Genomic DNA, 26771 nt, shown 5'->3' with positions numbered 1-26771 from the left:
TTATAACCACACATAAAATTAATTCAAGATATATATGAAGGATATTCTAAAAACGTGGAATTTATTTTTTGTCTATACTAATTTTAATTCATTTTTATTATGTTATAAGAAAAAAACATTCTGATTCATCTTCGAAGTCTTAAGAATTGTACGATTGCTTCGGCTCGAAGGACCTTTGGTATGATTGATCCAACTCAGCAATGTATGAAAGGTATTCTAAAAAGTGGAATTTATTTTTTGTCTATACATAATTTTAATCATTTTATATGTTTAAGAAACAGTAATCCATTCTGATTCATCTTCGAAGTCTAAGAATTGTACGCTTGCTTCGGCTCGAAGGGACCATTTGGTATGATTGATCCAACTCGCAGAACCAATGTACAGTTGTACGGTAGTGCTGGTTCCCACTCCCGTACTGTGCACGCTTTCGTGCACGCGCTTTCTCACCTTGATAGGAAAAAGACTGCTGTCTCTTTCCACTTCCGCGTTGTAAGGACGGAAGGAGTTGATCCAAATAATACACTTCAATTATGAAATGTGAATATTTATTAATACTCGTTTCCAAGAGATCAATATGGTGCTTGGGCCTTGTATACTGATCTATGCTAACTTTGATGCTTGCTTGTACTAGCAATAACCTCGGGTTACTGACTAGTTGTATTGAATGCTGCTCGGATCACTTGGATGTGATTCCGCCTAACGAGTATGGACAACTAACTATTTTCGTCTAAATGTAACTGCCCTCTTCCCCACCCCCTCCACGATACATCCACCACAGGGCTCCGATGCGACCTTGGAGTGGGGACATCTGCTCAAATATACTGCGTTATCGTTCGAGGAATTCGGAATAAGATACCCTGGCGATTGCTATGTTTGTCCTTATGCTCTATGATTAGATGCCGACGCAATAAAACCCAAAGGTCCTAAACAAATATTCTTATTTCTTTGCATGGTCTCCGGTCGAGCATCTTTGTACATGTGCATCTTATCCAAATCCTCCGTTGTATACTCTTACCCCCTACTGTTCCGATAAATGACGGAACATGCCGGCCCCCTTGAAAGGCCTGCCTTTCAACATACAATTGGAATGTAGTGAACCTTATATACAGTATATTCTAAGACTAATCAAAGCTTCCAAGCACCACCTTAAAGATACATTGAACATATTTAAATACAACAATTTTTATGACCGCCTACGGCTGCTCTATTGGCAGAACACACAGCCTTGTTGCAGCCCGCTTAATGGTTCCCTTAGATGTTCGAATCATTGCTGTCCTCACTATTCCGTCTGCGCCTGCTATTAGCTGCTCCACCCTGCCTAATAGCCATCGTAGTGGGGGTAAATTGTCATCTCGAATGACAACCAAGTGGCCTTCCTGTAGTGGATCACGTGTTCGTATAGATCTCGCTGGCCTCTGGTTGAGTAGATTTAAATATTCCTTCGACCAGCGTTTCCAGAAATGCTGGCGCAGCTGCTCGATTAGTTGTAGCCGTGATAGTCTATTAATTGCTATCTCCCTTATGTCCGGTTCCGATACCGACAGCAGGGAGTCTCCGATAAGGAAATGTGCAGGAGTAAGGGCGTTTAGGTCTCTAGGATCGGCGGATATAGGTAATAGAGGGCGGGAGTTCAATATTGCTTCTATTGGGTAAGTATGGTATTTAACTCTTCGAACGTTAAGGAAGCGTTCCCTACCACGCGCCTCAGGTGATATTTCGCAGCCTTCACTGCCGCTTCCCACAAGCCACCGAAATTTGGAGCGCCTGGCGGAATGTAATGCCAGGCCACTCCCTCAATACTTAGTTGATCGCTAATTTTGGCCTTTGCTATATCATTGAAAACCTGCGTTTTAACTCTCCTAACGCCCGATTTGCCCCAACGAAGTTCGTCCCATTGTCCGAATATATATTGGCAGGCTTACCCCGCCGTGCCATAAATCGCTTCAGGCACGCTATAAAACAGTCTGTTGACATGTCTGTTACTAATTCTATGTGCACGGCCTTGTCGCCATGCATACAAATATCGCACCGTATGCCTTTACATATTTGGCATTCCGTCTTCTCCCTTCTTTGACCAAAAAAGGGCCGCAATAGTCTACTCCGGTGTTTGTGAATGGTCGCGAGGGGGTAACCCGTGATTCCGGTAGATTACCCATCACATATCTCGAATTCATCGGCGCATTTTTAAAACAAACTACGCACCTCCGAATTATTCCGCGGACGGTACTTCTGCCTGCCATGGGCCAATAATTCTCTCTTACCGCCGCGAGTGTTAGTTGCGGGCCCGCATGGAAATTTTTTATATGTTCGTGCTGAATTATTAACGCGGTAAGTTTGTGCGATCTTGGTAGCACAATTGGGTACTTATTGCCGTACGCTATGTCCGCGTTTTGCAGCCTCCCCCCGACACGCATGATCCCGTTGGTATCCAGAAACGGCTTAAGACACGCCAGTCTACCATGTACAATAATCCTTGGGTTTTTTGTTATTGCCCTTATTTCCTCGCCGAACTCTTGCGCTTGACACAGCTTTATTAAACGCTCCCTGGCTTGCGCGATTTCAGCCACCGTTAACGGACCGATGTCCTTGGTTTGTGCACGCCGCGCGTTTCTGCAAAACCTGCCGCAGTATGCTATGACCCGCACTAGTCGGGTGAATTGCGAATATTTATTGAATATACGATCACAAAACTCTCGCGACCTCTGGTCGCGGCCTATCATCGCGACCGTGCACGTGACACTCGTATTTCGACGTTCTGGTAATTCTTCGAGTGGGACTTCTGGCGCTGTATCCGTCGCGTTCCCGAAGACCATTCCTGGCCCGTGCCACCATAGATCCAGACTTAACAGTTCTGTTGGGGTTACCCCCCTCGATATGAAATCCGCTGGATTTTCGGCGGACGACACATGTCCCCACTTCGCGTTTGGTATTCGCTCTTGAATTTCCGCCACGCGATTGGCCACAAACGTGGTCCAATTTCGCGATGGTGCTCTTATCCATGCCAATGCAATGGTGGAGTCTGACCAGCAACATATTTTCCTGAATTCTACGCGCATGTTCGTCGTCAGCTTGTTTATCATCCTCGCGAGCAATACGGTAGCGCACAACTCCAATCGCGGTAGCGATACCGCCTTTAACGGTGCTACTCTCGAGCGCGCACACAATAAGTTGCTGCTCCCGTTTCCGCGCCCGTCCTTCGAAACTATATAGATGCAGGCCCCATACGCCGTTTCGGATGCGTCCGCGAATCCGTGCATCTCTATTTCCTTCGCGTTTTTACAAATAGTTTTCCGTTCGACCCTTATGTCATTTAGCACTGGGAGTTGTTTCGCGTAATGCAACCATGCTGTCTCTAAATCCATTGGTATGGATTCATCCCAATGTATGCCCCTTTGCCATAGTCTTTGTATGATAACCTTCCCCGTTACAGTGACTGGCCCAATTAATCCCAACGGATCGAATACCTTAGCAACCGATGCCAATATGACCCTTTTCGTGATTCGGTGCACTGGCGCCGCTATCGGAACGGAATACTGAAATGAATCATCGCTGGGATCCCACAAGACGCCCAACGCCCTTATATCGCCTTCCTTATTTAGATTCAGTATTTGCTTTGAATCGACCTTTTCGGGAATGTGCGGTAATATTTTCCCCGAATTAGCCGCCCATTTATGCAATTTAAACCCTGCTTTGGCTAATACCTGGTTTACCTGATCGCGTATTTCTCTAACCTCCGCAATCGAATCTGCTCCGGTCAGCAAGTCGTCCACATAAAAATCGCGTCGTATGACCTGCGCGCCTATCGGATGATTTCCCTCCTCTAAATCCGCTATCTCTTTTAGACACCGCGTAGCCAAAAATGACGCCGACGCCGTACCGTACGTTAGAGTTAGGAGCTCACACGTGCTCACTGGGTTTCGCACATCATCACGCCAGAATATCTTCTGTAGGCTAACCTGCGATTCGTCGACACGGATCTGTCTATACATTTTCTGAATGTCCGCTGTTATCACGTACGCGTATGTTCTAAACCTCGCTATTATCGAAAATAAATCATCCTGTATATTTGGTCCTATGGCCAATGCGTCGTTTAACGATATGCCTGACTTCGACTTGGCCGACGCGTCAAATACCACACGCAACTTTGTCGTTGCACTTTTCTCGTTTAAAATTGCATGATGTGGTATGTAGTAAGTACTTAGCGGAGTTGCTTTATCTTCTGGTAACGTCCGCATGTGCTCTAAATCCCTGTATTCTTTTATAAAGCTTGAGTACGCATCTCGCAATGTTGGATTTTTAGCTAACTTGCGCTCTAGGGAGAAAAACCGATTCAATGCCGCGGTCCTATTATCCTGGAGACTTACTATCTTTTCTTCTATGATGGGGAGGCGCACCACGAATCGACCGTCCGCGTCACGTCTGTACGTTCTCTTGAAATGCTCTTCGCAGTACCGTTCTTGCTCTGTTAACGGATGAACATCCGCGACGTTATCCAGTTCCCAAAACCGCGACACCAACTGGTCAACATCCTGTACTTGCGTAGCGATGTTACATGCTACCTCCTTGGGGCTGCCCTTTACATCACGCAAACAGCCGCCTACCACCCATCCCAACTGCGTTTTTTGCAACGTTGGATGCGAACGCGTTGCCTTTATTTGGCCCGTACATAAGATCTCTAGATAGACCTCTATTCCCAATAACACGTCGATATTCGCACTTTCGTAGAATGCGGGGTCCGCTAACCTTATATTACCGGGAATCGCAAGTTTATTCCCGTCCATAGATACGGCTGGTAATTTTTTTGTAATTGAATTTAATATTACGCAATCTATTTTTCTCCGGTAGTTATTGTAGTTGGACTTGAGCACAACCTCTATTTGATGTAGCGGTTGTGTCGTCATTTGACCAATTCCGGCGATCGGCGCTCGGAATTCCTTTGATTGCAACCTTAGACGCTGCGCTAAGTTACGCGTTATTATGTTTACTTGGGACCCCGAATCCAATAATGCCCGAACGGTTATTGGTTTTCCATTTGCGTCTAATAGCTTGACCTTGGCTGTTAAAAGTAACGCCTCTCGATGAGATGCTGCCTTTAACCCGCGACCTATGTTTGCAACCGCCGCTTCGCTGTCTGACTCGCCGCGTTCGTTAGCGACGGCCGTGGAACCCTGCGACGGTTCTGACTGGGTATGTAGTAAGGTGTTATGTTTCCGGTTGCACACCTTACACCGACTCGCATTGCATTCGATGGCAAAATGATTCGTCGACCGCAAGCAATTAAGGCATAACCCTTTTTTCCTTGCCTCGGAGACGCGATCCCTAACTGGCATCTTCCTGAACCTTTCGCATTTGTAAAGCTGGTGGCTTTCCTTGCATATCGGACACGCGAGTATGCTTGTAGTTACCTGCGAAGACAATGCCTGGCGCGGTTTCGGTCGGTTGTGATTCGTCACGAGCGGCATTGGTGGTTTTGCGATTGCTTCTAATACCTGACACCGGTGCGTCAGGAATTCCATTAATTGTGCGAAGGTGGGCACTTCCGACGGTGAAAGCTTGCTTTCCCACTCTTCGTTCGTTTTCGCGTCTAACTTGTCTACCACCGTGCATACCAGTAAGTCATCCGACTGATTGACCGGCCTTTGCAGTGCACTAAGTGCCCTTGTGTTTCTTGAGGCAGCGTCAACTAATTGGCGCAGCGCAACGCTATTTTCCTTTGAATCTTAGGTATATCCATGATACCCCTTATATGAGTATGCACTATCCTACGTTTGTTGTCGTACCTATTTTGTAGCAATTTCCACGCTTCTTCGTAATTTACGTCCGAAATCGTTAATGCCCGCGTTATGTCCGCCGCCTCGCCTTTTAGTGACGAGCGAAGATAATGGAACTTTTGGATCGCCGATAACGACGAGTTTTCATGTATTAGTGACTTAAAAGTATCGCGAAAAGAATACCACTCTTCGTACGATCCACCGAATTGTGGTAATTCTATTTTCGGCAACCTGATATGCCCGTTAGAACCCGCGGATAATTGTGATTGCGTCGGAGAAGGTGCATTCGTCGACGCGGAATGCGCTGAATTCGACCAATCTTCCAATAATTCGTCGATGTTGCCGATGATTGTAAAAAGCGCGTCTTCAAAAGATTCACGTTCCACACTGTGATCGGATGTATCATCAATTAGTTCGATTTTGGTTTGCACTTCTTCGAATTCACGCGATTTGACCAAGATCTCATCGCGACGAAACCTGAGGCGGGGTGTACTACGCGTTTGTGCTAGTTTATCAATATGACTCTTTGCCCTAGTCATATATGCCTTTATCTGACCCCGTTTAATGTGTAAATCTCTTAATTGCTCAGCCATGTTTGTACCGAGATAGTAGCAATATTAAATGAAGGAGAAGGATAGGCTAAGAAGGAAAAGAGACTGACCTGTTACCGATAACGATACCGTCCGACGGCAGATGCTCGTGTTGATGCTGCGTGGCTGGATACCGTGTATTGCCTCTTCCTGCGTTTTCCTATTCTTCCTCGGCGTTGATGCTATTGCTGCTCTCGTTGATTGAATTCACGAACTTGCTTGCTGATCGTTCGCGACCTTTCGTAGAGCACTCCGGCTCGAAGGACCATTTAATGTACGATTGCTTCGGCTCGAAGGACCATTTGGTATGATTGATCCAACTCGCAGAACCAATGTACAGTTGTACGGTAGTGCTGGTTCCCACTCCCGTACTGTGCACGCTTTCGTGCACGCGCTTCTCACCTTGATAGGAAAAAGACTGCTGTCTCTTTCCACTTCCGCGTTGTAAGGACGGAAGGAGTTGATCCAAATAATACACTTCTAATTATAGTGAAATGTGAATATTTATTAATACTCGTTTCCAAGAGATCAATATGGTGCTTGGGCCTTGTATATTGATCTATGCTAACTTTGATGCTTGGTACTAGCAATAACCTCGGGTTACTGACTAGTTGTATTGAATGCTGCTCGGATCACTTGGATGTGATTCCGCCTAACGAGTATGGACAACTGACTATTTTTCGTCTAAGATGTAACTGCCCTCTTCCCCACCCCCTCCACGATACATCCTACCACAGGGCTCCGATGCGACCTTGGAGTGGGGACATCTGCTCAAATATACTGCGTTATCGTTGCGAGGAATTCGGAATAAGATACCCTGGCGATTGCTATGTTTGTCCTTATGCTCTATGATTAGATGCCGACGCAATAAAACCCAAAGGTCCTAAACAAATATTCTTTATTTCTTTGCATGGTCTCCGGTCGAGCATCTTTGTACATGTGCATCTTATCCAAATCCTCCGTTGTATACTCTTACCCCCCTACTGTTCCGATAAATGACGGAACAAGAATTCTACGAAAAAAATTGAACAGTTACCAAGTCGTGCGTTAGCGTAAGTAGTAACGTCTTCGCTTCTCGCGCTGGTTTATTAACGTTCGATTCTTCATGGGGGAATTTTTTTTTATAAGTTTTTCTATCCTTAGGTTATATAAATTGTTTTTACATTTCCTAATTTCTAATTATATATAGAAAAAAATTAAAATTATTACAAAAAAATTAAAAGCAATAAATTTTTTTACATCTTGCACAAATAAGGAAGATTTATTACTTAAATTACAAATTCATCCTGTAAATATCATCCTAAAAAATGTCTCGTTTCGGCACGTTAAAAATTAATTTTTGTTATTTATTGGATATTATTTAATTTATAATTAGTAACTTTATTACTCGCGTAATAATGTTGATTTTTTAATAAATTTTATATCGTTATTTAAACGTTATCGTTATTATAAAATTTTATCGTTATTAAAATTTAAAAAAAATCTGAGGTGGGACTCACTGACCGTCTCCTTGTTAAGGATAGAAAAACTTATAAAAAAAATAATTCCCCCATGAAGAATCGAACGTTAATAAACCAGCGCGAGAAGCGAAGACGTTACTACTTACGCTAACGCACGACTTGGTAATTGTTCAATTTTTTTCGTAGAATTCTTAAGACTTCGAAGATGAATCAGAATAGATTACTGTTTTCTTATAACATAATAAAAATGAATTAAAATTATGTATAGACAAAAAATAAATTCCACGTTTTTAGAATATCCTTTCATATATATCTTGAATTAATTTTATGTGTGGTTATAAAATTCTTCTTTTTCAAATATGTATTTAATTTGATAAACTAATAAATTTTTACGAGACAAAAAGTCAGTAATTTAAAATTTCATAAAATACATAATTTAATAGGAAAAATATTTAAATTTTAAATTTCGTCTTAAAGAGAATACGTATTCAATTTGATATACAAATAAATTTTTGTGAGGCAAAGAATTTATATCAATTAATTATTCTAATTAATTTTATGGCGAGACACAAAATTAATTCATTATTTTTACTCTCAACTAAATAATAATAGTTTCTGTTAAAATGAATTATTTTTTTTTTACTCAAAATTCATTATTTTTGACAATAAATAAAGAAACGGCGTGCCATAAGCATCAAGATACGATTTAAAAATGCCGCGCTTATACGCCGATATATATAGATATATAGAACGCTCGACGCACGATGGCCAAAACGAAAAATTCTCGCTACCGAAAGAAAAAATAGAAAGAGAGAAATATCGGTTTTCTTTCTCACTCGCACTCGTATACAAAACGCACGACGCTCGATGGCCAAGACGTAAAATTCTTGCTACCGAAAGAAAATATATAAAAAGAGAAATATTAGAACGCTCCCAAGGACAATAATACTCGTTATCGCCTAAACAAATAGAAAAGGGAAATTTCGGTTTCTTCTCTCACTCGCACTTTCATTCAAGACCGAGAGTCCCGAAGATTGCCGAAGATCCTTCATTTGTGTATTAGTGCACACGGACGCTCGCACGCATACTAGCTCGGTCGCGTGTAAAACGCGACGGAGGAATAAGCTTGCTTTCTCCCACTCTTACAATTTTTTTCCCATCTTCAATCCAATTTTATTCGCTTATTTTTGAAAATACGAAGATAACTCATAGAACATTTTTTTAGTATTTTTCAATTCTCTACAACTTTTGTTTGAAACTTTTTTCGATTAAATGCCTAGATTCTAAGATAAGGCCATTTTTTACCCTTTTTACCCTTTTTTCTCAAAACTCGGGATCAAATTTAAATAAAATTAGCACCATTCGATTCAGCGTCGTCAACTTACCCTTAGGACAAAGATGCACGCGTTTAGCTAAAAAACTGGAAGTAAGGCCCGCGTTGACTGGCCTATAATTCTCCGAGAGAAAGAAAGAGAAAGATTATTTTACTTTGTAAACTCCTCAGCACATAAAAACATAAGATTAACTAACTGCTACTTCCTACTACCTCCTACTACCTCCTACTACTCAGCACATAAGAACATAAGATTAACTAACTGCTACTTCCTACTTCTCGCACATAAGAACATAAGATTAACTAACTGCTACTTCCTACTCCACCCGTAATGTCCGACTGCCCTTTTGTACTTCTTCGTCGAACAACGAAGCATCGGCCTCCCTCCACGGGTGACGCATACAGCCTCTGTTCCTCACACTTAATCTTAAGAATATCGATATACTAAACAAACATCCGTACGCACTCACACTAGTGCAGGCGCCAACGCGCACGAACCTGCATAAGCGTTTACAATCGGCCAGTCCTGACGGTGACCGCCCTCGGTCACTAGACCATCACACATACATAAAGGCGCAACGTAAAATGAACATGAACATAAGGTTAATACATACATAAAAGTACATGAATACAAACATAAGAATACGATCATAAATAAAAGTATAATCTGAAAGAAGAAATATAGATAATCCATACATAAGATACAATCACAAAATAAACACAAGCGCAAGGCTAGTATAAAACGTCCTAAAAATGCTGATATAAAGGGTCTAAAGATTAAATGAACGCATACATAAGAATAAAATCACTCGGATACAATATTTCTTTTTCCTTTTTTTTTTCGATCTAATCAATAACTAAAATAACATTTATTCTTTGGCCTGTTCCGTTCCTCGCCAGGGACGCATGTTACAATATTCCCATGTTCCCTGATTAGTCTACTCAACTCGGGCCATCTCCTTCGAATCTCAGGAAAGGAGGTGGAAACTTGATATAAGGGTAAATAGACGACGCTGAATCGAATGGTGCTAATTTTTTTGAGGTGGAAAGTGCCGTTTTTGAGAAAAGGGTAAAAAAGGGTCAAAAATAACTTTATCTTAGAATCTAGGCATTTAATCGAAAAAAGTTTCAAACAAAAGTTGTAGAGAATTGAAAAATACTAAAAAATGCTCTATGAGTTATCTTCGTATTTTCAAAAATAGCGCATAAAATTGGATTGAAGATGGGAAAAAAATTGTAAGAGTGGGAGAAAGCAAGCTTATCCCTCCGTCGCGTTTTACACGCGAGCGAGCTAGTGTGCGTGCGAGCGTCCGTGTGCACTAATACACAAACGAAGGATCTTCGGCAATCTTCGGGACTCTCGGTCTTGAATGCAAGTGAGAGTGAGAGAAGAAACCGAAATTTCCCTTTTCTATTTGTTTAGGCGATAACGAGTATTATTGTCCTTGGGAGCGTTCTAATATTTCTCTTTTATATATTTCTTTCGGTAGCAAGAATTTTACGTCTTGGCCATCGAGCGTCGTGCGTTTTGTATACGAGTGCGAGTGAGAAAGAAAACCGATATTTCTCTCTTTCTTTTTTCTTTCGGTAGCGAGAATTTTTCGTTTTGGCCATCGTGCGTCGAGCGTTCTATATATGTATATATATCGGCGTATAAGCGCGGCATTTTTAAATCGTATCTTGATGCTTATGGCACGCCGTTTCTTTATTTATTGTCAAAAATAAGATTTAGGTAAAAAAAAATAATTCATTTTAACAGAAATAATTTAATTCATTTTATTATGTATAAGAAACAGTAATCGATGCTGATTCATCTCGAAGTATTAAGAATTCGACGAAAAAATTGAACAATTACCAGTCGTGCGTTAGCGGTAGTAACGTCTTCGCTTCCGCGCTGGTTTAAACGTTCGATTCTTCATGGGGGAATTTTTTTTATAATTTCTATCCTACAAGGAGACGGTCAGTGAGTCCCACCTCAGATTTTTTTTTTTTGCACTAACGATATAAAATTATTAAAAATCAACATTATTACGCGAGTAATAAAGTTACTAATTATAAATTAAATAATATCCAATAATAACAAAAATTAATTTTTAACGTGCCGAAACGAGACATTTTTAGGATGATATTTACAGGATGAATTTGTAATTTAAGTAATAAATCTTCCTTATTGTGCAAGATGTAAAAAAATTATTGCTTTTAATTTTTTTGTAATAATTTTAATTTTTTCTATATATAATTAGAAATTAGGAAATGTAAAAACAATTTATATAACCTAAGGAGAGAAAAACTTATAAAAAAATAATTCCCCCATGAAGAATCGAACGTTAATAAACCAGCGCGAGAAGCGAAGACGTTACTACTTACGCTAACGCACGACTTGGTAACTGTTCAATTTTTTCGTAGAATTCTTGTTCCGTCATTTATCGGAACAGTAGGGGGGTAAGAGTATACAACGGAGGATTTGGATAAGATGCACATGTACAAAGATGCTCGACCGGAGACCATGCAAAGAAATAAAGAATATTTGTTTAGGACCTTTGGGTTTTATTGCGTCGGCATCTAATCATAGAGCATAAGGACAAACATAGCAATCGCCAGGGTATCTTATTCCGAATTCCTCGCAACGATAACGCAGTATATTTGAGCAGATGTCCCCACTCCAAGGTCGCATCGGAGCCCTGTGGTAGGATGTATCGTGGAGGGGGTGGGGAAGAGGGCAGTTACATCTTAGACGAAAATAGTCAGTTGTCCATACTCGTTAGGCGGAATCACATCCAAGTGATCCGAGCAGCATTCAATACAACTAGTCAGTAACCCGAGGTTATTGCTAGTACCAAGCATCAAAGTTAGCATAGATCAATATACAAGGCCCAAGCACCATATTGATCTCTTGGAAACGAGTATTAATAAATATTCACATTTCACTATAATTAGAAGTGTATTATTTGGGATCAACTCCTTCCGTCCTTACAACGCGGAAGTGGAAAGAGACAGCAGTCTTTTTCCTATCAAGGTGAGAAGCGCGTGCACGAAAGCGTGCACAGTACGGGAGTGGGAACCAGCACTACCGTACAACTGTACATTGGTTCTGCGAGTTGGATCAATCATACCAAATGGTCCTTCGAGCCGAAGCAATCGTACAATTCTTAAGACTTCGAAGATGAATCAGAATGGATTACTGTTTTCTTATAACATAATAAAAATGAATTAAAATTATGTATAGACAAAAAATAAATTCCACGTTTTTAGAATATCCTTTCATATATATCTTGAATTAATTTTATGTGTGGTTATAAAATTCTTCTTTTTCAAATATGTATTTAATTTGATAAACTAATAAATTTTTACGAGACGAAAAGTCAGTAATTTAAAATTTTATAAAATACATAATTTAATAGGAAAAATATTTAAATTTTAAATTTCGTCTTAAAGAGAATACGTATTCAATTTGATATACAAATAAATTTTTATGAGGCAAAGAATTTATATCAATTAATTATTCTAATTAATTTTATGGCGAGACACAAAATTAATTCATTATTTTTACTCTCAACTAAATAATAATAGTTTCTGCTAAAATGAATTATTTTTTTTTTATTCAAGGTTCATTATTTTTGACAATAAATAAAGAAACGGCGTGCCATAAGCATCAAGATTCGATTTAAAAATGCCGCGCTTATACGCCGATATATAGATATATAGAACGCTCGACGCACGATGGCCAAAACGAAAAATTCTCGCTACCGAAAGAAAAAATAGAAAGAGAGAAATATCGGTTTTCTTTCTCACTCGCACTCGTATACAAAACGCACGACGCTCGATGGCCAAGACGTAAAATTCTTGCTACCGAAAGAAAATATATAAAAAGAGAAATATTAGAACGCTCCCAAGGACAATAATACTCGTTATCGCCTAAACAAATAGAAAAGGGAAATATCGGTTTCTTCTCTCACTCTCACTTGCATTCAAGACCGAGAGTCCCGAAGATTGCCGAAGATCCTTCGTTTGTGTATTAGTGCACACGGACGCTCGCACGCACACTAGCTCGCTCGCGTTTAAAACGCGACGGAGGGATAAGCTTGCTTTCTCCCACTCTTACAATTTTTTTCCCATCTTCAATCCAATTTTATGCGCTTATTTTTGAAAATACGAAGATAACTCATAGAGCATTTTTTAGTATTTTTCAATTCTCTACAACTTTTGTTTGAAACTTTTTTCGATTAAATGCCTAGATTCTAAGATAAAGTTATTTTTGACCCTTTTTTACCCTTTTTCTCAAAAACGGCACTTTCCACCTCAAAAAAATTAGCACCATTCGATTCAGCGTCGTCTATTTACCCTTATATCAAGTTTCCACCTTCTTTCCTGAGATTCGAAGGAGATGGCCCGAGTTGAGTAGACTATGATACGGTCTTTGAGATATTTGGAAGCCTCTTATATCGGCAACTACATATCTATCGTTTCGTAATTTTTTTATAACTTCGTACGGACCCCTAAATTTTGGTATCAGTTTTTTTCCAATCCCTACAGTGCTATCAAAATTCCTTACCACCACATAATCACCGACATTAAATTCTGACCGTATCTTATGATGGCGTTTATCATAATACCTCTTGTTATAATTCTGCTTCTCAGCCATTCTATCTTCGGCCTTATTCCTAATTGCTTTTAAATCGCGTTCGCTTATTGTGACTTTATTTAACGCGCGGTAATCGACGCACATCCTATTCTTACCGTTTTTCTTTTTGACTAACACAATAGGGGACGCGTAATCCGATTCGCTCAGTCGAATTATTCCTCTTTCTAGCAAATCTCCTATTATTTCCCTAACTTGGTTTTTCTCGACAAACGATAAGCGACGGGGAGATAAATGAAATGGCTTATGCTCTTGTAATGTTAATTTCGGCTCCATGCTTATTCTAGGTTTTTCCGGACGAGGTGCATTTAAGTAATTTACCTTTAAGATTTCCTTTAATTCGTTTTGTTTTTCCACCGCGATTTTGGGATTAATGTCTAATTCGGTAATTTGATTATCGGTGGAATCATCTATTTCTATATTCATAACCTGATCTATCACTACCTCTTCTTCGGAGCGCTTATCTTTTCTGCTAAAAACTAATCCACATCTTTTTAATGCGTCGCGACCTAAAATAACGGAGTTCACCATTGTAGTATCCGGTACTACCAACAGACGAGTGTCAACCCTTTCGCCGTCATCTAATTTTAAACTAACTTGTATCGAGCCGTGTACTCGCAGACGACTATGATTAATACCATAATATTCACTTCCGAGTTCCGGCGCAGGGTCGATCGGTCCCATCACTAACCCTTTCTTTATGAAACTCACGGGGCTGCCGGAATCCAACAAGGTGTCCAAAACTAAGATGTAGTGTGTACTGCCCGAATCGACATCATAAGTTATCTCCCTGATGTAGTCGTCATCGGTGGTCACGTTCCTGGTGACGCTGTGGACTTCGCCACCCTTCTCCGGGCATTCTGGTCTAAGATGTCCATGTTTACCGCACTTGTAGCAGCTGCCTCTTTCCCTCTTCGGACGGGGGCAGTTCCCCGCAAAATGTCCTGTCTCTCCACAGTTGAAGCATCTGGCATAATTTTCCTCCGACGGCCTCTTATGGTCGATCGGTTTTCTTCTTCCTTCTCCCGTCGGCCGCCTTCCTTCGTATTTTGTAGGACTTCGAGGGCCCGTCGCTCGCATCCTTAACCCGGCGTATAGCGTAATACTTTCGAAAGCCGTCAGCAACGACTCCTGGTCTCGGAAACCAATCATCCGGGCCTGATTTCTTAATGCAATGTCTGGAATGCCGTCTATCGCATACTCCAAAATTTCTTGTTCTGGGAGGGGAATTCGGTAACCCAGAATCATTTTGTCATGTAGGTAATCTCTAAACGACTCGTTGCCGTTCCACCTACGTTCCTCAAACTGTCTTCTCAACGTGATAACACTTTGTCGCGAGCTAAACATCTTCCCTATTGCTGCTAATAATTCCTCCATTCCATAAGTCACGAATTCGGGTTTTGAGTGAAACCATCGCAATGCTTTTCCCCTCAATTTTAGACTAATTATCATAACAATTTCGGTATCCCGAAGCTGGTGCATTCGTTGTATATAGCGCACTCGTCTTTCCCAGACGGTAAAGGTACCAACGCTTCCATCAAAAACGTCGATCATATCAGAGATTACACTTAAGCTGACCTCGCGGTGTCGATCATTCACTCTTGGTCGTTGTTCCGTTGTTCCCCTGAGTTGCCCGACCTCACGCATAAGATCTTCTACCTGCCGACGGAGACTTTCTACTTCGCCGTTTTCGGTGGCCGGTGTTTCTAAGGCGGTCGCTCCGTCGTCGTAAGTTGCCATGTTTCTTAATTTCCGTAGACACTTTCAATGCAAACGTTTTCTAAATTTTTAGACTTCAAATGTTAAGTCACTCAAACACGTAAGTTCACTAATAACTACACTAATAACGTAATAGATTCAATCCCACTTTTCATAACACACGCGCGAATCGCGAATTTCTAATTTAGCGAGTTTGAATCCCACTTCTGAAATTTGTAAACATCCCACTTCTGAAATTTGTAAACATCCCACTTCTGAAATTTGTAAACTTCTCATAACACATAAGAACATAAGATTAACTAACTGCTACTTCCTACTACCTCCTACTACTCAGCACATAAGAACATAAGATTAACTAACTGCTACTTCCTACTTCTCGCACATAAGAACATAAGATTAACTAACTGCTACTTCCTACTCCACCCGTAATGTCCGACTGCCCTTTTGTACTTCTCCGTCGAACAACGAAGCATCGGCCTCCCTCCACGGGTGACGCATACAGCCTCTGTTCCTCACACTTAATCTTAAGAATATCGATATACTAAACAAACATCCGTACGCACTCACACTAGTGCAGGCGCCAACGCGCACGAACCTGCATAAGCGTTTACAACTTTAAATCTTTTTATAAAATATTAAAAAGCAAACGTATTTGTATTTAACGTTTATAATAAAAGTTTTCATTTTTAAACGGGACTACATTAAAGAAAATATATTTGTTTAATCGCAAATCGAATAAATCGAATTGTTCTTCCGTAGGCCACGCTCTTACACTGTAGTGACTTACGATGGTGAGTTATTACCAAACCGAGCCGATCCCGAATCCAATGACGAGCGTGCTGACGAATTTGGAAATAATGAATCCGGTGAAGAACCTAGTTTGTAGCCCGGATCTTCCAGTCTTTGGTTCGACAACGTGTACCACGGCTGCTACTGTAGCCGTTGAAAGTCTGGCGAATCCGAACGAAGATAAGGCTTACCAGTGTCAACTGTGTCAGAAAATTTTCGATCAAAAGAATTTGTATCAGAGTCACCTGCGTTCGCACAGTAAGGAGGGCGAGGATCCTTATCAGTGCGACAAATGTGACAAAACGTTTGCGGTACCGGCACGTTTAACCAGACATTACAGGACTCACACGGGTGAGAAGCCCTTTCAGTGCGAATATTGCCATAAGTCCTTCTCCGTGAAGGAAAATCTTAGCGTTCATCGGCGGATACATACGAAGGAACGGCCATATAAGTGCGACGTTTGTGAACGTGCCTTCGAGCACAGTGGCAAACTCCATCGTCATATGCGAATTCACACGGGCGAACGTCCACACAAGTGTACTGTTTGCTCGAAGACGTTCATACAAAGTGGCCAATTGGTAATACATATGCTACGCACACCGGCGATAAACCATACGTATGTAAGTCCTGTGGCAAGGAATTTACCTGTTCGAAGCAACTAAAAGTGCATACTCGCACCCATACCGGGGAAAAGCCTTATACTTGCGATATATGTGGCAAGTCATTCGGATACAATCATGTATTGAAGCTCCATCAAGTAGCGCATTATGATGAAAAAGTCTATAAGTGTACACTATGTCACGAAACATTTAGCTCGAAAAAAACAATGGAACTTCACATAAAAACACACTCGGATTCATCGTCCTCGTCCTCGTCCTCGTCCTCGTCCTCGTCCTCCTCCTCGTCTTCATCCTCGTCAACACTTTTTCTTCTTCTTCTTCGTCCTCGACATCGAGCGGAATCTCTTCCGCTAGGGACTCACCGATCGAATCGATCACGGAGATTTCGCAAAGCAATTCTGTCATTCTTAATAACGCACCCTCGCCAATACCTCCTATCCCTAACGGAAGCAACAAGGAACTTCCGCGTAAAAACGTAGATAACATACCATGTAGTTCGAGTGAAGTATATCCGAATCAACGAGATTTTTCGTATTTCGTTTTCCCGAGAGAACAATATCCGCAATCAGTTGCTTCGATAAACGGTCCAATGAGTCTGTTGAACGGAGGAGTCGAAGAAAAATCGGTTCAAAAGATTGTAAACCTCGAACAGCAGTCTCACGTCTTCCTTTACTCCGACATATCCTCAAATCCTTACACGATAACCGAGTTCGCATTTCCAAACAGAGGAGCTGAACCATTTACTATGGTTAGTAAATGTCCATCCTTAATGAATTTACCCGGAAACGATGCTCGTAGAAGAGTTGAGGCAGCTTTGGAAGCTGTTGAAGAAGAAAGACAACGGGAATACGGAATGAACGTGAAAAAAGAGGAACAAATGCTGACCCCGCCAAGTAGCAACCCTGTTAGTCCAGCACCCTCGCTGGATCCTCTTGATCTTGCGATACCTGTAAAGGAAACATTAATTTTACCGCCAAGGAAACGTTGCAAAATGATTCTCGAATCAATGGAAAGCGAGAGATGCGCGAGTCTCCTTGGTTCACAAAGACAGAGTTCGGTTATCCATTTTGCGCGTGCCGCCTCATAGTCAGATTCAGCTTTAATGACAAATAAAATTAAATTAAATAAAATTAAATAAAATAAAATAAAGTAAAATAAAATATTACAAAAAGAAAAAAAAACATAACATAAATGAAGGAAAACCGATAGAATTTTATCTCGCAAAAACTAAAAGAACGGACAGAGCATCGTCTTTTAAAAAGATTCTTCTGGTGACATTATTCCACGTAGACTCTTCCGAGAGTGTAATATGAACTGAAAATACGGACAAACAAACAAAAATAATGCAATTTTTTCGGTAATCATAGTTAATCCTTCTTCGAACAGATTGCCTTCTTCTAAACACGTACAGAGTACAAAAAACAGAAGTACGAATTATTACGGTATGGCACTGATATTTGTGTGTGTGTGTTTTTGTGTGTGTATGTGAAGTGTGAGAAAAGAATTCGATTCGATCGTTTCGAGCCAGATAAGATTTTAAATAGATGCACGTGCGTCAATTTTGATAACGACTCGAAAGTATCGAAATTTGCTATATTTAGTCCAGTTAACGAGGGCCGTTTCCTCCATGTCTCAGGAAAGAGGGTAAGAACTTGATATAAGGGTAAATAGACGGCGCTGAATCGAATGGTGCTAGTTTTTTTGCGGTAAGAAGTGCTGTTTTTGAGAAAAAGGGTAAAAAAGGATAAAAATTGGTAAAAAATGGCTTTATCTTAGAATCTAGGCATTTAATCGAAAAAAGTTTTAAACAAAAGTTGTAGAGAATTGAAAAATACTAAAAAAATGTTTTTATGAGTTATCTTCGTATTTTCAAAAATAAGCGAATAAAATTGGATTGAAGATGGGAAAATAATTGTAAGAGTGGGGAAGCAAGTCCCGCCTCTCAGTCGGCTTTTACACGCGAGCAGGCTAGTGTGCGTGCGAGCGTCCGTGTGCACTAATACACAAACGAAGGATCTTCGGCAATCTTCGGGACTCTCGGTCTTGAATGAAAGTGCGAGTGAGAGAACAAACCAATATTTCTCTCTTTTTATTTGTCATGCGATAACGAGTATTATTGTCCTTGGCCATCGATTGTTGAGCGTTCTGATATTTCTCTTTTTATATTTTTTCTTTCAGTAGCAAGCATTTTTCGTTTTAGCCATCGAGTTTCGAGCGTTCTGTATATCTATATATATCGGCGTATAAGCGCATCGATCTTAAATCGAATCTTGATGCGTATGGCACGCCGTTTTTTTATTTATTGTCAAAAATAGTGAACCATGAATAAAAGGAAAACAATAATTTATTTTAACAGAAACTATTATTATTTAGTCGAAAGTAAAAATAATGAATTATTTTATGTCTCGACACATAAAATTATTTAGTATATTTAATTGATATAAATTTTTTGCCTTAACAAGATTTTATTTGTATATCATATTGAATACGTATTCTTTTTAAGACAAAACTTAAAATTTAAATATTTTTCCTAATAAATTATTTATTTTATAAAATTATAAATTACTGGTCTTTTTTTTGTAAAAATTTATTTGTGTATTAAATTGAATACATAGTGTAGTAGTGTAGTGGCTACAGTGACTACAGTGTGTGTATGTGTGTTTTTCACATCGTCGATACCTATATCTTATCTTGACAGCGCTAACAGGTATTTTTAACTTTCTTTCTTTCTTTTTCTCTTCGTTTTTTTTCTTTGCTTTCTTTTTCTCTTCGTTTCTTTTCTTTGCTTTCTTATTTTTTTTTTTGTTATTGTGAAGTAAGCTTAATTAATTTTTTTTTCTATTTTTTCAATAGTATTTTATAATCATTTTATAGGAAATATAATTAAAAAAAAATGCATTTGTATTATAGGAAGTGCGAATTTATTTTTGGCTAACGATATAAATTTTATTAAGAAAAATTTATTAAGAAAAAAAAAAGGCTGGTGTGTGTATTTATGTACACACTTAAGAAGTTATACTTCTTTTGCCTACCGAAACGAATATAGCATCAAAAACCTAAAAAATAACTTCAAAAAAATAAGTATAATCTTATTTATTTATACATGAGGAAGAAGAAGGGTTTAATTAAATTAAGAAATAAAATAAGAAATAAGAAATAAGAAATAAAAAAATTCATCAAATAATAAGCTTTGAGATAAATTTTCTTCGCTAGTTGCAATACATAAATATTGTTTTTCATCCCACATTAATGTCTGTTGATACGCAGTAAGACTCTCTTCTAAAGGAATGTATTCGCTGACATCATTTTGTTCAACTTTGTCGTGAATTTGATTATCATTAAAAAATGAATCATCAATTTTAATATCGTACATTCTATACAATGGAGAAGGTATTAAAATTTGTAGCTAAGCTTTAATTGTACACTTGTTAACAATGCCATCTAAGGAACTAGATCTGTGAATTTTCTTACGTTTAATATGTACATTTATACAATAATCGTCATCAATATTTCTTTGAAGAGATTTGACCATTGTATTAACTGAAACAGGCACGTTAATTACTTGACCATAAATGGCGTATTTACCATTCACATGTCTCAGACGTCTGATCTGCATAAAAGAAATACGAGGCGAAATTAATCTTTCAGAAACTATATCTAAAGGTGGTAGATGCTGAGGTACATCTGAATATTTAAAGCCGTTATGTGTTATATTAAAAGAATATTCTTCTTGTTTAAAACTTGTATGCATGTATTACAAAGTTTAGTATTTTTCATAGGTACATTAGGTATAAATTGTATTAGAATATCCTTATGTTCATTAGATAGCTCTTTTAAATCCTTTTTAAACCACAATCTGTTACATTCTAAGCATAAATGTCCAAATGAATTGTCCAAGAAATTTATTTTAAATTCCTTATGAGCTCGTTTAAATTGATGATAATTGCTATATGGTAAAGAAGGATCTAAATCCATATCAATTTGCTCGCCAGTGGAATGATTAATTACTAACTGGTCTGAAGAGTTAGAATAAATAGAGGGTACATCTGATTGAGGTAATTCCTGATCCATGATTGTTTAATCATCTTGGTTTAACGAATTGCGTTCTTCATCCGGTACAATGTCTTGATTAGACAATACATGTATAATCGAAGCATCAGCTAAATATTGATTATTTCGTGCTCGAGATCGTGAACTTTGCTTCATGTTTGTTGATGTAATGTTTTTTGATGTTATACGATGATGACACGACATAGAAAAATTTTCCATATGCACATCAGCTTGCACAGTAATGTAGTTGTGATAGTCATCTTTTGCAGTAGACAAATCTTGAAGAAGTAAATGTAAAAAATAAAGACCAAATTCCCAAACGTACCAAAAGAAGTATTAATTCAAAAATAATAATTAGCAGTACTATTAGTTATTGCTGTGAATTTTAAATTGTATAAATTTGTACCGGTAATCATAGGCTGAGTCGATGGTTCAGAAGTCACTAGTAAATTCGAAGTCGATGGGGCACATAAAGTTCCATTCGCAGACAATTGGTTTTCTTGAAGAAATAAATGTAAAATAAATGTCAAATAAAATAAACGTAAATAACTTCAAATAACTTCAAAACATAAAGACCAAACAAAAAAAATAAATAATTAGCAATAATATTAGTTATTGCTGTGACATTTAAATTATTTAAATTTGTACCGGTAATCACAGGCTTAGCCGATGGTTCACAAAGTAAATTAGAAGTTGACAGAGTACATAAAATTTCATTCGCAGGCAATTCATATCCTTTTTGAATCATTTTTCCTTGCAGCCAATGAACCCTACAACGTTTCGCATTAGCGTGCATTATGGTTTCCTTATTTTCTTTATTCCTTTTCCTCCGAAGAGGATGATCTTTACATTTCTCTGCATTAGTTTTAGGCATTTCGAAAACTTAAACAGAAATTTAAATGTATACTAATAAATATAATAAAATAAATAAAATAAAATAAATAAATTTTCAACAATAATTAATAACAAATAATTAAATTTAATCTATAGATAAATGTGAATGCTTAATCTTAATTTTTGTATTGTTGCTAAGAAGAATAGTTGAAAATCTACGTCCGATCGGCACTATTGTTTTATTAATTTGAATCGCAACGTGTCTAGCAACTTCCTGTACGATTTTCGTGCTAATCTTTAGTGAATCTGATAACTTAAGCCACACAACATTTACTTTTCCATCTTCATTGTATTCAATATGAAATAACTACAATTTTCCCGAATGCCAATATATACTCTACATTTGTAAATAAAATAAAATATAACTTCAATAAAAACTTTAATAAAATAAAGATAATAAATACAAATTAAATAAAACACAATTATTAAAAAAATTAATAAAATAAAACAACAAATAAGAAAAAAGAAAAACTCTTGGTTAAATCAATACAAAGTATAATACTATATTGGCTCGTCAGGAAAAAGCCTTGTAGTATAAAAGCTCTGGTTGATAAATTAAATATAATAAAGAATTGCGGGTTTAACATAAGATTGAACACGTATCTTACCTCTTGCTCGCTTCGCTTGTATACGGATTCAACAAAAAGGTTCACCTCGTTTATGGAAGTATAAGGAATACTTATACTTTTCTTATTTCGCTTCTAGCTTAAATCGCTTTGTTCGTCGCTTTCTTTGTAAATTCTTCGCTGGTTAATCTAAAACGTGACGTCGTATGCGTCCAGTGGAAGAATAGGACGAGTGTCTTTGTTTAGTAAGCCCAGCAGGGCGTGCTTAGCGACGGTTTGTAGAGTGGGATGGGACGATAACAAAATTTCGATATTTTCAATATTTTCGAAATGATTGAGTATTGTTACACAATTATCGATTTATTTTTTTGTTTTTATTTTCTTTATGAAGTGATTCTTGGAACATTATATATTGTAATTTTATTGTTTAATTATGGTAAAGAAAATAACTAAGTGTAGTACCTTTCTATCGTTTCTATAATTCGTTATATAAAACGATAGCGAACGTTATAAAATTTCTCGATTAATCAAAATACGTATCAATGCTATTTTCGTTGAAGCTCACTTGCCTTTTCGATAGAGCTTAAAAAACAACGAAAAAGTATTTTTTAATTCGTAGAGCACTTTTGAAATGTTAAACCCAAAACACACAATTTATGTTATATAATATTTTTACTATTTCTATTAATCTGATAATATCAGAAGATATTAATGTTCAGTATCAAATACATTTCTCATATAAGAGTCCTCTCTCTTTCTATAATAAGCATACGTCATGTACGCATTTTATTTTTTTGTTATTTACATCACACATTCCTAATTTTCTAGGAGTTACATAGAATCCACTTATTTCAGACACACACATTCTTTCTCAGCGGGCACGCCTTTTTTCTTTCATTCAATACTTGATATCCTAAACAAACATCCCTTCTGATACATTTCTGGCTTTCATACTTTGTCTTATCATCGGTCGCCTACGTCATATACTCCTTGTCGTCCGCTTCTTTTTCTAAACACGTATCCAACTGGCGACCACTAACCCTTAAATTTTTTAACACAAACAAATGTGCCCTTGTAACATAACAATCAGCCTTTCTCACATAGTCTACACTAAGCATAGTTAGTTGTCCGTAAGCATTTATATAGTCCACACACATCAAGCATTCAAATAATTGTACTGCAGCCGCCAAGACTTAATAATAAAAAATCATTGTTGACTAAAGAATTGCCTTTAGTATTACTACAAAACCATCCACACTGTATTAATTTACTGTCGTCGGGATTCCGTAAAAGATGAGCGTATAATTCGACTTAAAAAATTTGAACGTTAGTTTGAAACGGATTCGCGTTTTTATAATTTTGATCGCGTAATTTATGATCTTTTAATTTTTGATTTCTTAATAATTAAATCATCTTTCATAGATATTTCGTGTACAAAATAGTTTCGTTGTCTCAGGTTTGCCAGGCGTCCCTCGACAGCCTTAGCGTTTTTTTATATTTCATAGATAAACTATTTTCTTAAATAATTTTAGATAAGTATGCAGTTCTACACTTTTTAATCCAATGAAAAACTGTAACACATCCAAGAAAAAGACTCTACTACAGCATCGGATCTATGCATATAAATTTCATTTTCAATGGTTAACGATATAAAGATTTCTTTTAACTAATGTCTCCTCCATAAAGAGTCTATGTGAATTATTATGCGAATAAAATGCAGCTGCAGTTACAAGGAACAAGCAAGACATGTATCTGTTAAAAGGTAAAAATAAAAATTTTGCTTCTGAAAAAAACAAATATTATAATTTTCTTGAAAAATATTTATTTATAGCAATAATAAGCTTATTCTTTCTTCATAGGTTTTCAATTAATTTACTGGAAAAGAGAGTACAGTAAAACCTCTTTTTGTGCGGTGGATAAAGACCGCATAAAAGAAATCGTACAAAAAAATATTCGGTAATTTTATAAATACTTACATATTATAAACAACTTTGTACGATATACTACCTAATTTTTTTTTATGCGGCGGACAGGGACCGCATAAAAAAAGTCGCACTTAGAAAATACATCAATTATTTGTGAAATACATATGTATGCAATTGTTAGGAGATTGTTTAAATCAGATGAACAGCGTCGCGAAGTCCGGATACATCGTCGTCAAGGAGACCATGTAATCAGAGTTCGTCCCACATGTATATATGTACATTAAAAGAAAACATAAGACTGGTAGCAACGTAGTCCAGTCAACGGGGGCCGTTTTCCTCGATCTCAGGAAAGAAGGTGAAAACTTGATATAAGGGTAAATAGACGACGCTGAATCGAATGGTGCTAATTTTTTTGAGGTGAAAGGTGCCGTTTTTGAGAAAAAGGGTAAAAAAGGATAAAAATTGGTAAAAAATGGCTTTATCTTAGAATCTAGGCATTTAATTGAAAAACGTTTCAAACAAAAGTTGTAGAGAATTAAAATATACATAAAAAATGTTCTATGAGTTATCTTCGTATTTTCAAAAATAAGCGAATAAAATTGGATTGAAGATGGGAAAATAATTGTAAGAGTGGGGAAGCAAGTCCCGCCTCTCAGTCGGCTTTTACACGCGAGCGGGCTAGTGTGCGTGCGAGCGTCCGTGTGCACTAATACACAAACGAAGGATCTTCGGCAATCTTCGGGACTCTCGGTCTTCAATGAAAGTGCGAGTGAGAGAACAAACATATATTTCTCTCTTTTTATTTATCATGCGATAACGAGTATTATTGTCCTTGGCCATCGATTGTTGAGCGTTCTGATATTTCTCTTTTATATTTTTTCTTTCGGTAGCAAGAATTTTACGTCTTGGCCATCGTGTGTCGAGCGTTTTGTATACGAGTGCGAGTGAGAAAAAAAACCGATATTTCTCTCTTTCTATTTTTTCTTTCGGTAGCGAGAATTTTTCGTTTTGGCCATCGTGCGTCGAGCGTTTTGTATATCTATATATATCGGCGTATAAGCGCGGCATTTTTAAATCGAATCTTGATGCTTATGGCACGCCGTTTCTTTATTTATTGTCAAAAATAATGAACCTTGAGTAAAAAAAAAAATAATTCATTTTAACAAAAACTATTATTATTTAGTTGAGAGTAAAAATAATGAATTAATTTTATAAAATTTTAAATTACTGACTTTTTGTCTCGTAAAAATTTATTAGTTTATCAAATTAAATACATATTTGAAAAAGAAGAATTTTATAACCACACATAAAATTAATTCAAGATATATATGAAAGGATATTCTAAAAACGTGGAATTTATTTTTTGTCTATACATAATTTTAATTCATTTTTATTATGTTATAAGAAAACAGTAATCCATTCTGATTCATCTTCGAAGTCTTAAGAATTCTACGAAAAAAATTGAACAATATCCAAGTCGTGCGTTAGCGTAAGTAGTAACGTCTTCGCTTCTCGCGCTGGTTTATTAACGTTCGATTCTTCATGGGGGAATTATTTTTTTTATAAGTTTTTCTATCCTTAGGTTATATAAATTGTTTTTACATTTCCTAATTTCTAATTATATATAGAAAAAATTAAAATTATTACAAAACACGATTGTGAGAGGCGGGACTTGCTTCCCCACTCTTACAATTATTTTCCCATCTTCAATCCAATTTTATTCGCTTATTTTTGAAAATACGAAGATAACTCATAGAACATTTTTTATGTATATTTTAATTCTCTACAACTTTTGTTTGAAACGTTTTTCAATTAAATGCCTAGATTCTAAGATAAAGCCATTTTTACCAATTTTTATCCTTTTTTACCCTTTTTCTCAAAAACGGCACCTTTCACCTCAAAAAAATTAGCACCATTCGATTCAGCGTCGTCTATTTACCCTTATATCAAGTTTTCACCTTCTTTCCTGAGATCGAGGAAAACGGCTGAGTTTTCCAGTCCCGTTGACTGGACTAACGCTGCTGAGATTTAGATACCGCATAAAAATAAATCGCACAAAAATAAAATCGCACAAAACAAATCGCACAAAATAAAATCGTATAAAAAAGGACCGCACAAAAAGAGGTTTTACTGTATATAACTTTCCACAATGATAAGAAAAAGCTGACAACACTGCAATCATAATAGATTTTGGAAGATACCGCCTTCTTTTTACGTATAATGGTAGAAAATCAAATTTATTATTATTCTACCAAAGGAAGTGAAGAAAGAATGCATCTTAGTTATTATAAATTTGAAAAACTAATAGCAAATACAATATATTAAGAAAATTATTTATATAATCATGATAACCGAGACGTAAAGGCGACAATTAACGGTGAGTGATATAATTTCTATTTCTTTCAATTGGATTGC

At 37.5% G+C, this 26771-nt stretch overlaps 2 protein-coding genes across 2 annotated transcripts; one reads left to right on the top strand and one right to left on the bottom strand.

Moving 5' to 3' along the window:
- Positions 1–270: 270 nt before the first annotated feature.
- On the bottom strand, positions 271–5707 carry LOC122526416. Its single transcript, XM_043649809.1, has 3 exons — positions 2030–5707; positions 1697–1827; positions 271–522 (listed from the first exon to the last, which is right to left on the bottom strand). Exons 1-3 carry the CDS (start codon positions 5514–5516, stop codon positions 271–273), a joined length of 3870 nt encoding a protein of 1289 aa, XP_043505744.1. The 5' UTR covers positions 5517–5707.
- A 10597-nt stretch (positions 5708–16304) lies between these two features.
- LOC122526282 (Krueppel homolog 1-like) lies at positions 16305–18031 on the top strand. Its single transcript, XM_043649593.1, is given in 3 exon segments — positions 16305–16889; positions 16892–17216; positions 17258–18031. Coding segments are annotated over 3 exon segments (1626 nt in total). The 5' UTR covers positions 16305–16339; the 3' UTR covers positions 18009–18031.
- Positions 18032–26771: the final 8740 nt, after the last annotated feature.

Source organism: Polistes fuscatus, unplaced genomic scaffold (genome assembly GCF_010416935.1).
Source record: "Polistes fuscatus isolate 324 unplaced genomic scaffold, CU_Pfus_HIC Scaffold11, whole genome shotgun sequence".
Classification (NCBI taxonomy): Eukaryota; Metazoa; Arthropoda; class Insecta; order Hymenoptera; family Vespidae; genus Polistes; species Polistes fuscatus.
The sequence above is the reverse complement of the archived record's forward strand: the minus strand, read 5'-3'. Positions and strand labels throughout refer to the sequence as shown.